The sequence below is a fragment of the Syngnathus acus genome, chromosome 2 (assembly GCF_901709675.1).
Source record: "Syngnathus acus chromosome 2, fSynAcu1.2, whole genome shotgun sequence".
Lineage (NCBI taxonomy): Eukaryota > Metazoa > Chordata > Actinopteri > Syngnathiformes > Syngnathidae > Syngnathus > Syngnathus acus.
In genome coordinates, this window is record NC_051088.1 from 18,135,068 (window position 1) to 18,150,005 (window position 14,938).

Below are 14,938 nucleotides of genomic sequence, written 5' to 3' on the forward strand. Positions count from 1 at the left end.
CAACACGACCCTGAGAGCACTTGCACAAAATGGCAGCGTCGCGAGATGGATAACTTCAACTGCTTAATTCATATCCCACAAACGCAATATTGACCAGAATTCTGTGTTTAGACTAGTGGGGGTACACGAAACATATTATTACAAAGCAAATATTTGAGTTCCACCTTAAGGTGCAATTGCATTTGGAGCTGCTATTGAATGTGCATGGAGTTTGAGTTAAACCTCACAGTCCGAATGAGAAGTCTGGAATTCACTTCAGGTGTAGATGGCTCACAGCTTCGAGCAATCGTTGCACATTTTTCATCACCAGCCTACTGAATGGCACACTGGCCATATGCCAGTTTGACATACATGAACACATTTCTGAAGATGGGGCATTTAGGTTTTGTCATCAGAATAGGTACACGTGTCATGTGTACAAGCAGACAATGATTTCAGGGTCCTAAACCCAAAAAAAAAAAAAAGACACAAACCACTTTGCATTCATTTTTTTTCTTACTAAATAGTAAATCAGTTACAGTTATTATTAGGTTATACATTTTTAGGCTTTCTCCATGAATATATATATAGGCTTCTACGTTAAAGCTTAGCATGACCATCAACATGAGAATTGGCAAACTCGGGGGTGGTTGGATGGGGAAGTGGCCAAAAATGCATGAGGATTAAGACAGAATGGTGACAAACAGAGCAAGCCCTCCCCCCTGACTTCTTGGAGCAAAACACAAAGCAACATCACAACATCAATTTGATTGTAAAAATGGAAAAGGGCGCAGCATGAGAAACACGGGCACCCTTGGAGACAAACATCCAAAGAACAGAGATGTGAACGATGTGGAGCGTACATTTTGATGTTTTCTTGTTTGTTTGTTAAAAGATAGGTCAATGGTTCTGTTCCCCCCCCCCCCCCCCCCAGAATCCTCCTCTGAAATGTCTTGTGTGATGTCACACGATCCCTGATTTCTACAGCAGTGTCACTGTGTTCGCAGTTCAATTAGTGGGGAGGAGGGGAAAAAACAACAACACTAAGGCTTCAGAAAACAATCATCAAAGTTGTCAGTAGTATGCCCCCAAAAAATAGAGATTTTGTTAATGTGCATGAAAAACAAATCACTGAAGTTTCATTATCACACAGTTTCAAATTTCCTTTAGGATGCTCCAACACTGTTGGCACAGTTAGACCTCTAAAACCTGGCAATTCTGCCCCCACGTGGACAAATAGGGGTAAGACATGGCCATTCCTGATTGTACGGAAATATAAAGTGGCTGGCAGATTTATTCTGGAGGATACAGTCAAACCCTGATGCAGCTGAGGAGATCAGACGAGAGGAGCTAGTGGGCACAGGAAACAACTCAACCAGTCTGGCGAGATGTTAAGAAAATATTTGGAAGATTTTTTTAACAAACAGTGAATTTAAAGTGGCATAATACACAAAATCAACTCAATCCCTGCACAAGTGTTGCCTGTGGAGTAGAGCGAAGATGGGGGAAAAATAAATGACATATTCTTTGATGGCAGAAAATTCCCAGACTTGAAAATGAAAACATGAAGGGTCCGTTTGCATTTCGTATTCTTCTGTCTCTTAAATCAATCGTGTCCTAGTGTAACTTGATCAAGCCAAAAATAAACGTCTTCTATTGTTTATTCCTGTTTTGGCGCTCCTGTTTGGGCAAAGATGACAACAAAAACACAAAATGCTGTTAGTTTCGAGGTACAAGTCAATGACACTAACAGTAGAGAGAAAATGTCTGACCTGATCCAAGCGAGAGCGGCTCTGAATTTGAGCAGGTTCAAACGTCTATGAAGGGGGGAGGGGAAAAAAGAAAAAAGAAGGAAATGAGCAGAAACGGGAACCAAAATGTTTGTTTCATTCCAAAACAACAGCAGGCAAACATGACTAAGCAGATCAATCACTTTTGGGCCTTGACGTATGAGCAACCTCAGATATAAGCTGTGAATCAATTCATTTCTTGTAAACTACTGTGTGATTTCATAAAGTAGAAATTTACAGAGTGCTATTTTTCTCGTGAAAAACTTTTGACAGAAAAAGATTTGTTGTTTTTGGTTTGCATTCAGTTCTTGGGGATTTTTTTGTGTTGTGGCTAATGATTTTCTTGCTGATAAATATTGTGTTGGTGTGTTGCTGCCCACTTTTTTTCCATACTGAAATATACTTTCCCGTGTGAACAAAAAAGGCGCAGGCTTAATAAGATCGGCTAACAAGGTTCTTGTGTTTACTGCATTTTGTTACCGTTGGTTCAATAAAGCGATTCAAGCGTGCACCAGCAATTGTGTCCATCCTCTCTAAAGTTCAAGTCAGTTATTTAGTGAGTTTCCAAACCATAGAGATGAAAATGATTCGCTGAATAAGTAATAGTTTCCAAACCATTGAGATGAAAATTATTTGATGAATTTACTCATGCTTTTAAACAGCCAGTCATTGTTTCAAACACAAACGTACATCCCAAAAAAGTTGGATTCTGAGGTATGTGCACCCACCTTGCGCACCTCCTCCTCTTCTTCCTGTCTCTTCTCATAGTGTGAAAAGTCATCAAAGATGGAGGTGGTGTGTTTGTAGGTGGTGATGATCTTAAGCACCTGCTTGGCCTTCTCCAGAGGAACCTCCTGCGTGTCGCGGGAGTTGGTCACCGGCTTGTTGTCGTTGTTCTCCAGGCGAATGTGACGCAACTGGCTATTAGGCACGTCCTTCACAAACAACCAGTCCACATCAAACTTGCCCTTCCACTTGTCCTGCGCCCAAACGCCGGCGCTGGTGCCGTAGTCCACGGGCGAACGCATCTCGGCCACGCCGCAAAAATGGCCGCTGCCATTGACGCTGAAGAGCAGGTACACGGGGCCTTTGCCGTTCATGGTGCGAAAGGCTGAGTCCAGTCGCTTATTGCCGTGCTCTGTGCTGCACCAAATGGAGTACTTGATGGAGCGATGGATATCGTCCTCAGAGTAGCTCTTGATGATGAACACGCGGCCGTTCTTCAGGTTCCATTCAAAGTCCTTGGGATTATAACTGTGGGAGGCACGGAGCTTCTCTAGCACTGGGTGGGACTCGCCGCCAGGTCCTTGGCTGGTGTAAGTTGGCGGGCTGCAGTTTGCGCTACCGAGCATACCCATCATCACGCTACCGTCGTGGCCGGGACCTCCCTGCCCGTAGGCTTGGTTGCGGTTGCGCGGGGCTACCCAGCGGGTTTGGGTCTGCGGTGGCTGGGTGTGGTTTTGGTAGGGCTGGGGGGGTGGCGGGTGGTGCTGGTGGTGGGGCGGTTGGTGCTGTAAGGCCATGGGCTGCATCTGAGGCTGCACCAGAGACTGAGGATGGGGAGGCTGCATGGGGGCCTGATGGGAAATGGCATGAGGAACACCGTGCTGCTGCTGGTGGTGGTGGTGGTGGTGCTGCAGCGTGGCCACTTTGGTCACAGGTCCCTTTTCCCAAGTGCCAATGTTCATATTGTGTTTAATGGGCGGCGGGGGAAGAGCCATCCCTGGGTTGGCCAGCCCCGGCTTCAGCTTAGCTTTCAGCTGCTGCGGCTTGGCAGGCTTGCTGGCGATGGCTGCCCAGGAGGCGGGTTTGGGCGGGGGCATTCCAATTGGCGTGGCGCCATTCCCCGCGGCTGCCACTGCGGCGCCGCCAATCACCGAGCCCACAGCCTTGACCGCAGACGCCTGGTTGGTGACGTCCGCGCCAATCTTCAAACCCACCATGCCCTGCTCTAGGCTGTTCATACCAGGTGCTTTGTTGAGCGTGTCGCTGTGAAAACCCGTCTGACCGTCAGGTACAATCGTACCACCGAGGGAGCTGGGCGGGTAGCTGTAGCTGCCGCCGTAGGCTGAGCTTTGAGTCTGCTGGCCCTGAGAGCCGCTTGTCCCCCAAGCGGAGAAGGCGGGGTTTTCGGGGAAAAAATTAAACCTGTGAGGGTAAATGCTGCTTCCCAGGCCACCCGGCTGGCCGAACACCGTGTCCGGCATGAAATGATGGTCGCCATTGCTCAAGGGTCCGTAGGGGGTAAGGTATGGAATTGGGGGATCGCCGCCTGTGGACCAAGGAGCCTCACTGAGTGGGTACGGAAAGCCGATGGAAGGAGCGTAGTAACTGGACAGGTAAGGATCGGTGATGGACTGGTAGCTGTTGTTCTTGATGCGCGACAGAAGCAATGTTAGAACATAATATTACAGGAGGTTTGTTTGAGTGTGATTTACCTGAGTTGATTGACCAGTGAGGTATGGCTCAAAGTCATTGTCATGGACAGTCTCCTTCGGATGCAGTGAACCATTTTGCACTGAAACAAAACAACGTTGTTAACACGTGGAGATAAAGCAGCCAAGACCCACAGATTTGCATCCTTTAAAATAAATATTTTTGTTTTACAGGATTTTCACACATTTCCTCAGTTTTCACAGATAGTCAATGTTTATCGGCATTTTTGGAAGAAATTTTATAAGTACACCAAAATCTCGATTTTACGCTGACTTTGGGGTCCAAAATTTGGGAATTGTGTTCACCCTGAGCAGCGTATCGTATGGAAAGTCTTTTTTTTTAAGAAAAGCATGTTTTTAGGCAGCCGAAGGGGTCCTTTGTTACATCAATTTAGGTCAGGCATGTTGTTAGGCAGCCGAAGGGGTCCGTTTGCCGTTAATCTCCCACACACATCAGTCTGTTGACATTTTATTAAAAGAGAAGTAATACGCAGATGACAATATCAGACAGATTGAGTCAGTCATTTTGATGCTATGTGACTTGGACGGAAGAGAGAATAAAGCAGCCACTTATTCTACCACAGTGTCCGGCCACGCTCTTTGACTTGTGACTGTGTGGATGACGTTCTTCCGCAAACTTCCCCCTTTCCGAATCATAAACCATCCTAGCTATCCGTAACAGTGTAATAATGCAGTTATAAAGATCAAACAGCCCGACTTCTTATTCTTATCTTTAAATTAGTCACGGAAATTTGGCGAATCACTAGCTCTAAGGTTTATGCACTAGTCATTTAGCTTTGTACAGTCCTTATATCATCCATTTAAAATACTATTTGAAAATGTATGACAAAAAAATTGGGGTCCATGACCAAACCGCATTAGAAAGCCACGTAGGATCGAAGCAAATAAAATTGAGATTTAGCTGTAGTAGTTTGAATATCTTATCCCCTAAACAAATTTCAATGTACATCAATAAGACAATTGTTTCCTATTCACAGGCCACCCAGTCTCTGCCCAACATGAATAGCAGGGGTTAACTGTATGCCGTAGAGTATTTATTTTATTTATATATAAAAAAAAAAAAAACATGTCCATTGGCCTGCACACATTTATGTTGGATACTGTTTGCTTTCCAATCAATGCACAGGTAGCGGTTCTAAGACACTACATGCAGAACTCACCTTTAGAAGCTTGTCCCTTTGATCGCTGGAGTCACATCAGAAGAAAGGGTGGGGTGGGGAGACAAAGTAGAAAAGTTATCTTTACACTTATCCAAGATTGTACTTTTTAACCATTACCAATCACTATCCAGTTAGTGACAGGCAGAACAAGAAAAAAAAGTTCTTCTACTTGAGGGAATACGCCTGTTGCCTTCTAAACATCCACAACTGTTCTAGCCAGATGGGCTCTGATTTCATAATCCGTCGATTCATGAGTAAATTCACACATGATCATAAGAATTTCATCATGGATACAGAATTGTTTGCAACGTTTTCCTTTGCTGGTGTGCCGAGTGATTTTTGTTATGTACCTTGGCTTAAAAAGGCCGGGACACTCTGAACTATGCTCCGATAATAAGACACTGACACCACCAACACATTCCAAGTAGAATTGTCAACCTAATGGTGGAGATACTTTAAGGCAGTGGTATCAAACTTGTGGCCCCAGGGTCACTTGCAGCCTACAGAATGATATTTTGTGGGTTCTAGTTATTTGCCATGTCGTTACTCTGCGCATTTTTTTTAATCACCTATGGGCTACCACACAGAGGTCAAGATCATTAAGGCTTTTGATGAAACGTAATTCTGAAGTGACAGCGAGTGGAAGTTAACGATATACTGGCACCCAAACACTGTCATAAAGACTTTTCACTGAGGAGAAAAGATTCTTGATGAGTACAGCTAATTTCAAGAAAAACAGATGGGATGGTTTTTTTTCTGTTGAATGCACAGAGAAATTTGGGGGGGGTTCAAGAAATGAGGCCTAACTACTGAACTAGACATGCCAAAGAGTATGCAAAGTATCATGGGTGAGCACCGATACGGTGCAGATGCCAGTTTTATTTTAAAGTATCAGAACTCGTGACAGCAACCGATATCAGTATTGGCTGATCTCTTCGGGAGTTTTTACAATCAGGAAGTAGAAATATGGCAGTCTTTCTTTAAAATCCCATGCCATTGATTTTCTGCATGGGTTGGACTTATTAAGTATCATTAGTTGTATCGATACTTGGTACTGTATCGGTGACTACTGAAAACTGAGTACTTGAGTTTGACTGGTTTTCTTGTATAATTGTGATTTTAGTATTGAACTAAATAATCGTGATTAGGATTTTATCCACAATCGAGCAGCCTAACGTTTTGCTCTACTTAATGATGTTGTATTTTTCAAATCTTATTAAAAGAAAAATCTAGGAATCAGTCTTTGATGGATATATTTTCTCTGGTAATATTTCAACTTTATTCGTGTAAATGTTTGCATTTAGTTTTATACAGTATCACCATTTCATACGTGTTTTTTTTTCTCATAATTTTATGACTTCGTGTACAAGTTCGTTTAAAGTTTTCGATTCATTCTTTTGTTTTTCTTTCATCATTACAACTGCTGTCTCGTTTTAGATCAATATGTAGGCCTGCTTCGCGCCTCTATTTTAATTTTGGCTATTCTATAGATACTGGGAGGGGGGGCAAATTTGTTTTTTGGGGTACGACTTGGTGTCAAAAAGTTTGAGTAGCACTGTGCTTCATCGTGACTGATACGCTGCGATTTAGCAGCGTTCTGCTGGTTAGCTTTAGCGTTCAGGGAAGTCGCTGGTCTTCACGTTGGTGGAATACAGATAGTATTGTGTCGGGTAGGACATGTATATTCTTGCATGTATCATTCAGCGACACTATTTGCGTGAACGCTTCCGACTTGCTTGTGATGTCTATCGCTTCCCGGGAGCAGGCAGCAGCAATGGCCCCCCACCATAGCCCCGTCGCTCGCTAAGTAGCAGGCGGCTAGCTCGCCAGCTCTCCACAGGCGAGGCGATTTGGCGTGTCCTACCTGAGGGTCAATGCTTGTGGCAGACATAATTCATGAAGCAAGTCCCTGGATTCAATCAGAGCCCGGCCCGCTGACTGGATTTCAAGCTCCGGATGTGGAAAAACGAGTTGGCAGCTGCCAGGCTGTAGTTGCCACTTCTGCTGCCTGCCCTGTTAGCTGTGTGGCTAGCAGTGCCGCGCTAGTAGCTCAGCTGTGGTGCTCTTTTCCGCTGTGCGCTTTTCCTCAACTTGTACGTTTCCCCCAGCAGGACAAAAAGTCCTTTAGGGAGTTTTTAAGTTCCGGCGACGAGTCAAAGAAGGGATCTCCTGCCGCGACAATGTCTGTCCTCGTCGCTTTTTTACTTAGACGATTTGATCTCAGGGAGCGAGAGAGACCCCTTGTGCAACGTTAAAGCCCAGCACGGTACAAGACTTCCCCAATGGCTGCTCCACTCCATCCGGGCTTCGAAACCTTCGAGCAGCCGACAAGGCTGCACTTCCCCTCGTCCGCACTGGGGGCGAAAGTTTTCCTAATCAGGTTGACATACCCCGTTCATCGCGGGGTTACGCATCGCACCACCCCCGCAATAAGTGAAATGCGCAATTTAAAAGTAGCCTTTTGAAATACATCATCACATCATTTTTCAACATACTTAAAAAATTCAAACACATTTTAAACGCATCTACAGTAATGAAAGAGAGCAAGAGGAATACATAATGCAAACAAATATTGGGGTGATTTGGAATATTTGTATCCAGATGAAGGTGAGCATGGTTTTGGAATTGCCCATTGGGGATATTGTAAAATAGATTAAATAGTTTGTTGTAATCATAAGAGAATGAGTTGGTCTATTTTTTTTTCTGTTATTATAATTACCACTATCTAATAACTCATCCTAATTAAATCGCTCAACCACGATTAATTGAAATGTGTGCATTAACAATTGTTTTATTACATCGCAATAAATAAATCACCAATTATTTAATGAGACGAATGAATCACAGCAACTGAAGTGTTAGTCACAGCAGTCACACATAGTCACCAGCAGGGAGCACCAATGATCCTTGGACAATCTATAATCACTGCCCTTGTAGATTTCACTTGTATTCAACTTTTATGACAATACATTTTTTATTTAATCTGCATAATTGAAACTATGATTTAAACTTTTGGTATTTTTTTAATGAACTTTATTTAGGACAGTATAAGGCCCTACAAAAGATGGAATACAAAAAAGGGTTTATGACCTTAAATAACAAAAGCAAAGGCAAAAGTACTTTTAAGTGCAATACATTTTAGTTGACACTTTACTTACTAATAGTTAATTTTGTCTTGTAATATTTTGACTTGATTCCTAAATTATATCTCAATTTCCTTTAGTAATGCAAATTTTCCTCCCAAAAAATCCACGTTTAGGTCTTTCCACATGATATCACAATTTTCTCATCCAGGAACTTAGAGGGATTTTATTGCCCTCCAATGACAGCTTCATTTTGTAAATTTTTAGGATTTTATCCCACCTCTTAAAATGTTTAATTTAGTAGTATTTTGTCTTTAGTCTCGGATAATTGTTGATATTTTCTCGGAATATTTTAACAATATTCTATATATTACTATACTGTTTTTTAACTATATAATATTTAATGTGATTTGTTGTTGTCTCCCACCCCCATAAAAGAGATTTTATTTTCGAGAAATGTCATTTTTCTTGTATTATAACTTTAAGAATAAAACTACTATCTTGTTTTTGCTAAACATTTTGGCCTATTACACTCCTGTGTTTTAATATTGGTAATTACAGAGCCATGTATTTTTTGGTGGGGTGGTGTCAAAAGCTTAAGAGCCACTGCCCGATGGGATGTCAAGTGAAGTATCTTTTCTGAAATGTTTGGCATTATTTGCCTTGGAGGCGGAGCAACATGGCATGTTTCGCCAGTCATTCAGTGAGGGGCCAATGAGAAAACATTCCACCATTGGGTGTTTTTTTTTTTTTCTTCTTCCAGAATGTAGGTTCCCATAGTCCACCTTGCAGGCCCCCACAAACATCAAATTTCAACGGCTGTGTTCCACTTGCTTTGAGTGTGCACTTCACTATGGACCACAGAAGGGATGCGGGCCACAGCAGAAACACGGACAAGAATTCCCTCCAGCTCAATGATGACAGATGACAGAAGCACTATGCTGTGCATCCTTGAGGAGCCTCAAATGCGGCGAGAAGGCGAGAGGCTTCGAACATTTCACAGCTGGCCGCCAGACGCTCCCGTCACATGCGGGGACCTGGCCAAGGCGGGATTTTTCTTCTTAGGTCCGGGAGATAAAGTCCAGTGTTTCTGTTGCGGCGGCGTTCTGAGATGCTGGGTGCAAGGGGACAGCCCGGCTGCCGAGCACAAGCGGCATTTCCCCATGTGCAGCTTCATTCTGGGCCACGCCGTGGGAAACATTCCGCTGCTGAGCGGATCGCCAGACTCTGTGGACGGACAGCTGCTGAGTCAACTCCAAAGGATGACCATGGACGACCAGGGCGCGGCGGGACAAGCCGTCTACCCCGAGATGGAGGCGGAGGATTCCCGGCTCACGACTTTCCACAACTGGCCCACAGAGGCCTCAGTCCAGCCAGATGTTCTCGCCAGGGCTGGATTTTTCTACACAGGTGCTCATTGTCCATCATCTCTTTACCTACTATATTCTACTCCAAGCAACATTTGCATATCCATATTATGGTTGAGGTATTTAGCTTTGACCTAGTTGGTGCTAGAGTGACCTTTCATTGTGAGAGTTGATAATTGTCCTGCTGAGTCATTATGCTGTGAAGAGAACATCCTGGACTCAGCTGGGGCTACTAAAGCAACAGGGACGCTCTGCTACATTTTTTTTTAAGAGATTAGCACTCAGACCTACACCAAGACAAATCAATTCTAATTTGCACCAGCGACATATCAGGGGTCATAGGGGGTCACCAACTGTAGAGTCTCCAGCTGAAGGATGCTCAGAATCTTTTACTGATGCTTCACAAAGTCTTCATTCCAGTTTAACCATACTATGAATATGCTTGAACGAATTCATGTAATCATCCTTCTACCGTCGATGAAAGTTTGCGAGTGTATGCTAAGGTAGCAAACACGTCAGGGTTCATTCAACATCATAAGCGGCCACAAAGATGGCCACCAGTTTGAATAGTCACAAAATAATTTTTCTTACTACCAAGATAGTTAATGCAAAGGTTGTCCCTCAATGTTCACAGCATCATAAATTGTTGTGATCCTACCTATAACGTGGATTATTGTCTACATCGTGGGATTTACCTCAATTTAATTTACGAAATAGATTGCTACTGCAGAGCAATGAGCACTATTGCCAGGAGGAAAGAGTGCAAAAAAAAAAGACTCAACCCAACTATCATTAATGATAGAGAATGTTGAAAGTTTGGTGCGAGTGCAATGTGCTGATTGCAAAGCACAACTGGCTTAGGTCAACAAGGGTCATGCACGGCTATGATAAAGTAAACAACATGGCGACATGCATGAAGCCTCGTCTGTCTTTTAGCGGTTGGCAAACAACTTTTGGTGCATTGCTGCCACATTCTGAAATGAAATGTGGGGCTGCAAATAGATTACACAGCGTCCTAATTTTCCCCTTCCTAAAAATGCAAATATAAATGTAAAACTCAACGGCCAGGAACTTCCCTGTAAAAATGTTTCTCGTGTTCCTCCCAGACTAACTGGTAAATCTCTCTTAGGTCCATACCGCCACCTACTGGACATATACCGTCAATGCAGTCTACTCAAGCAAACCTGTTAATCATAATAAACACACGAGACAGGCGGGGTCGTGTTTACGTCACAGAAAATCAATTTTCGTCAGTGCTAGTCTGTCATTTTTTAAAGACTGAAAAATCAAATTGAACATGCTTCTTGCTATTTCGAGATTCTATTCCATAACTTGCAAGTTTTTTATTTGAAATAAAATTGTGTTTAGTTGCTCAAATCACCCCCCTTCCACCACCATCACTTGCTGTCAGGTCATGGCGACAACGTCAAGTGCTTCTACTGTGACGGGGGTCTAAGGAACTGGGAGCCAGGAGACGACCCTTGGCAGGAACACGCTAAGTGGTTTCCACGGTAACGACACAGGCAATATGACGTCATCTGGATGCTTGATCTACATAATACGAAAACATTTGTGTATTCACAGCAAGTAAAAGGAGGACTGTTGTGTCTTTTTTTCAGTTGTGAATTTTTAATCCAGTCAAGAGGACAGGAATATATTAGCAACATCCAGGATGCTCATTTCCATTTGGGCGACACTGTTGTGAGGCTCTTTAACTTCCTATTTAGATTACTGTGCTTATTATCATCATTATTAATCACTTGGCACCACGACTGAATGGTGATTAGCAGTCAATTATTCAATTTGAAACCTATTCAACTCTCCAGGGTGGCTCACAGACATCCACAGGCAGAGAAATTGGCTCCAGAAATGGTATGGTCATTTTTAACCTGACTGTACCACAAAGTTTAAACAAATGTTGTTGAATTCTGTTTTCCGTCACCTCCCAGATGTGGTTGGCGGCCTGACAGTGTCGTCAGTGATGCTCTCGCCGGTGGTGCAGACGGTGCTCCAAATGGGCTTTGAAGCCAGCCTGGTGGAGAGTCTGGTCCAGACCAAGTACCTTTTGACAGGCCAACAGTACTCGCACGTGTCGAGCCTGGTCAGTGATGTGCTGCAAGCTGAGGAGGAGGACAGGCAGAGAAGGCCGCAGAGCCGAGGTAATGTCTGGGAGATGAAAATAGTGATTCCCGGCCACTGGGCCCATGAACATTGGGGTCTTGTTATTATATCATTTCATTCAATTGGTCCAAAAAGTATTATTTGCAGTATTGAATTCAGAATTTAAATACATATTTCTGACTTTATATTATCAGAACCTGACCGGAGGCAAAGATCTGATGCTGCGGACATGAGGACGCTATCACCACTGAGAGACAAAGGTCACAAGATTCTTCCATGTGACTCAATCATGCTTTTTTTTTTTTTTCGTAACTAACTTTCTTACATAATGTATCCAGTCTCAGGGGTGAGGGAACCTAGTCCTGAAGAGCTCCTGCGGCAGTTGCAGGAAGAGCGGACTTGCAAGGTCTGCATGGACAAACTGGTGTCCATCGTGTTTATCCCGTGCGGTCATCTGGTGGTGTGTGGCGACTGCGCGGCCAGCTTGCGACACTGCCCCATCTGCAGAGCCGTAATCAGAGGCAGCGTCCGGGCTTTCATGTCATGAGAAGACAAAATCCAGCATCTGCCTGCCTGACAAACTGCGCATTTCCACTTGTGGGTTGCTGCTTTTGTCAGCAGTTACTACATTAACGAAAAACTGAAATCTACAATAAACATTTGAGGCTGCTCAGAATTGCAGATTGAGTTGAATTTTTTCGTGTTAGGAAGCTAGGGGGCACTTTCACAATTTTGGTCAACAGCAGAGAGCAGTACAGGACAAAATGAGTGCCCACTTGCAAAGAAAAAAATGCTTTAAATGACACACCACTACTGAAAGAGAATCATTTGTTTTAATATTATTTACATGATCACAAAGAATATATATGGAAAATGGACGGATCGCATTAGGTTTGGGGACAAATTGAAAGAGAAAATAGAAAACAATGTCTATATAAATATTAACAAGGATGTGTTATCTCTTCAGTACATGGAACAGTTTTAAGAAGTTATATTACAACAAGAGTAAAATGGAAGATTTACTATCAATTTTTTTAATACTGATTATGACACAAAGAGACGCATGCGCACACGCACACACATTACAGTATTGATTCTTAACCAGAGTGCGATGGCAAACTGTCCCATTTGACCTCATTTGTCTTCAAATGATTTATCAATTACATACATTTGCCAGCAACATACGGTGGAAGATCATGTCATCATTATTTCGGTATTTTGACTTTTTCTAACATGTTTCGTGGAGTGCCAATATTTTGCTAATGTAAATAGCTAAAAAAAAAAAAAGTTGGGAAATACAGTGTGTGTAACTGCACATAAATAAAGACATATTTGCATTTGCATCACACTCAATGCAGTTCATTGTATGGTCAAAAAGCAGCACTGGGCTGGGTTATTTTGTGAACACCCGGCAGTGAGAATATTACAGCAATCTGATAAGAGCTATTTTCAGCTTCCTGGAAACAACACAAAGGTCTGCGAATAGAACAAAAACAAGGAAAGCGTCTTTGTTCGCAACTCTTTTTGATCCCGAAGCCACTTCATGCGCTAAAGTAGAACGCAAAAACATTTCAAGAGGTCCAGAGAAACAAAACTTTGAATGATAAAAGCAAGTGGACATAAACCGCTGAATAAAACATTTCTTGTTCAACAATGTAATGCTGGACTTGGAGGGGGGGGGGGGGGGGCGGGGGGTCGAGTAAATCCTTCTGCTCTTGCGCATGAACGCAGTAACCACTAGAGGGCAGTAAGGCAACAGTGGATTTGTCTCTCACTAAGTGACTTGAAGCACATTGGCTATGGGCAGTTAAGTGCTTTTCAAGTATGAAATACCTTAATAGAAACATTACAAGAAAATAAATCAGATAATATGTAGCCAGTCGACGAGTTCCATTGTTATTTTTATAGACACATATTGTCCGGTCCATAAATACTGGGACATGGACACAATTGTCACCCTTTTGGCTGCTCTAAAATCCACCACAGTGGATTTGAAATGAAATAAACAATATGTGCTTTAACTGCAGACTGCCATTTTGAATTTGAGGATGTTTATATATGCAAATTTCAGCAGCCAGGTGTCCCATGAGTTTTGGTCCCTTAGATTGTTGGAGGCACATATACGAACTGCTGTCATTCTTACGCCGTTAACTCGTCCCAATATTGATGCACCTGACTGCACTTCAGTTCCTAATGTTTGTTGAAATCGACCTCATAATAGATTGAAATTGTGTTACAATCTCACATTCAGCTACCAGCGCTTTTTCCAAACACAAACACTTGATACTTCACTGATGGCGACTTGTCTTTGGGTGAAAATAATCAGAAACGTAAGACTTCACTAATCAAATATCTAAAATGTGCATGCCATGACTTTTGCATTCTTCATATCTCACATTTAACTAAATTCATTTTCCTGCCATCATTGCTTTATTCACATTGTCTATTTTTGATGTGTGACCCTGTAGATCAGCTTCCTTTTCTGGTACAGTACGTTTGTCCCAAAGACCCTGGCCTGAGGTAAACAGGCAGGGCACAATGGTGTGTTCATTCCACTGGGATTCAGCCCTTCCGGCCAGAATGTGAACCAAAGCAGCAGTGGACATGCAAAATGACTTCAGCTCTAAAACACAGTGCCACACATCGGGAATGCTGAGCCATTAGAAACTCAGAACAACTTAGGTGATGTTCTTTACAGTTGATTGGAAAGCCACAGCACCTCTGCACAGATACAATAAAAAATAATAAAAAATCCCCAAAGTTGCTTGAAAAGAGACTAATAAAGAAGAAGACAATCAAACAGAGGTGTTTTTTTTTTTTCATGCAGCCCACCAGTGAGTGCCATGTACTTAAAAACAGTAAAGTGAGAGCAGGAGGGAAAAGTCCGGCACAATGTCCCGTAATTGTGGCAAGTTGACAAACAATGTCAGCATCAAGAGATGATTGATCTTCTATTTACGTAGACCTGCAGAGAAAACATGG

General features: G+C 42.9%; 3 protein-coding genes across 6 annotated transcripts in view; 1 reads left to right on the forward strand and 2 right to left on the reverse strand.

Annotated features, from left to right (window-relative positions):
* Positions 1 to 473: 473 nt before the first annotated feature.
* Positions 474 to 7,782, reverse strand: LOC119131057 (YTH domain-containing family protein 1-like). The gene is made up of 6 exons (XM_037265153.1): positions 7,250 to 7,782; positions 5,386 to 5,410; positions 4,208 to 4,287; positions 2,498 to 4,141; positions 1,752 to 1,796; positions 474 to 1,659 (listed from the first exon to the last, which is right to left on the reverse strand). Exons 1-6 carry the CDS (start codon positions 7,274 to 7,276, stop codon positions 1,633 to 1,635), a joined length of 1,848 nt encoding a protein of 615 aa, XP_037121048.1. The 5' UTR covers positions 7,277 to 7,782; the 3' UTR covers positions 474 to 1,632.
* On the forward strand, positions 6,949 to 12,637 carry birc7 (baculoviral IAP repeat containing 7). 2 transcript variants are annotated; one of them, XM_037265166.1, is made up of 8 exons: positions 6,949 to 7,055; positions 9,232 to 9,878; positions 11,247 to 11,346; positions 11,455 to 11,536; positions 11,662 to 11,707; positions 11,785 to 11,994; positions 12,151 to 12,216; positions 12,295 to 12,637. In XM_037265166.1, exons 2-8 carry the CDS (start codon positions 9,338 to 9,340, stop codon positions 12,501 to 12,503), a joined length of 1,254 nt encoding a protein of 417 aa, XP_037121061.1. In that variant the 5' UTR covers positions 6,949 to 7,055; positions 9,232 to 9,337; the 3' UTR covers positions 12,504 to 12,637. The 2 variants fall into 2 exon arrangements, with proteins under 2 accessions (XP_037121061.1, XP_037121072.1); XM_037265177.1 differs by lacking the exon at positions 6,949 to 7,055 and having other exon boundaries at positions 9,197 to 9,878.
* Positions 12,638 to 12,770: 133 nt separating this feature from the next.
* Positions 12,771 to 14,938, reverse strand: part of nkain4 (sodium/potassium transporting ATPase interacting 4) — a 30,581-nt gene continuing 28,413 nt past the window's right edge. For all 3 annotated transcript variants that reach the window (XM_037265202.1, XM_037265220.1, XM_037265193.1), the window contains one exon: positions 12,771 to 14,921. In XM_037265202.1, coding sequence (XP_037121097.1) covers positions 14,908 to 14,921 — 14 coding nt within the window. In that variant the 3' untranslated portion in view covers positions 12,771 to 14,907. The remainder of the gene's footprint in view (positions 14,922 to 14,938) is intronic.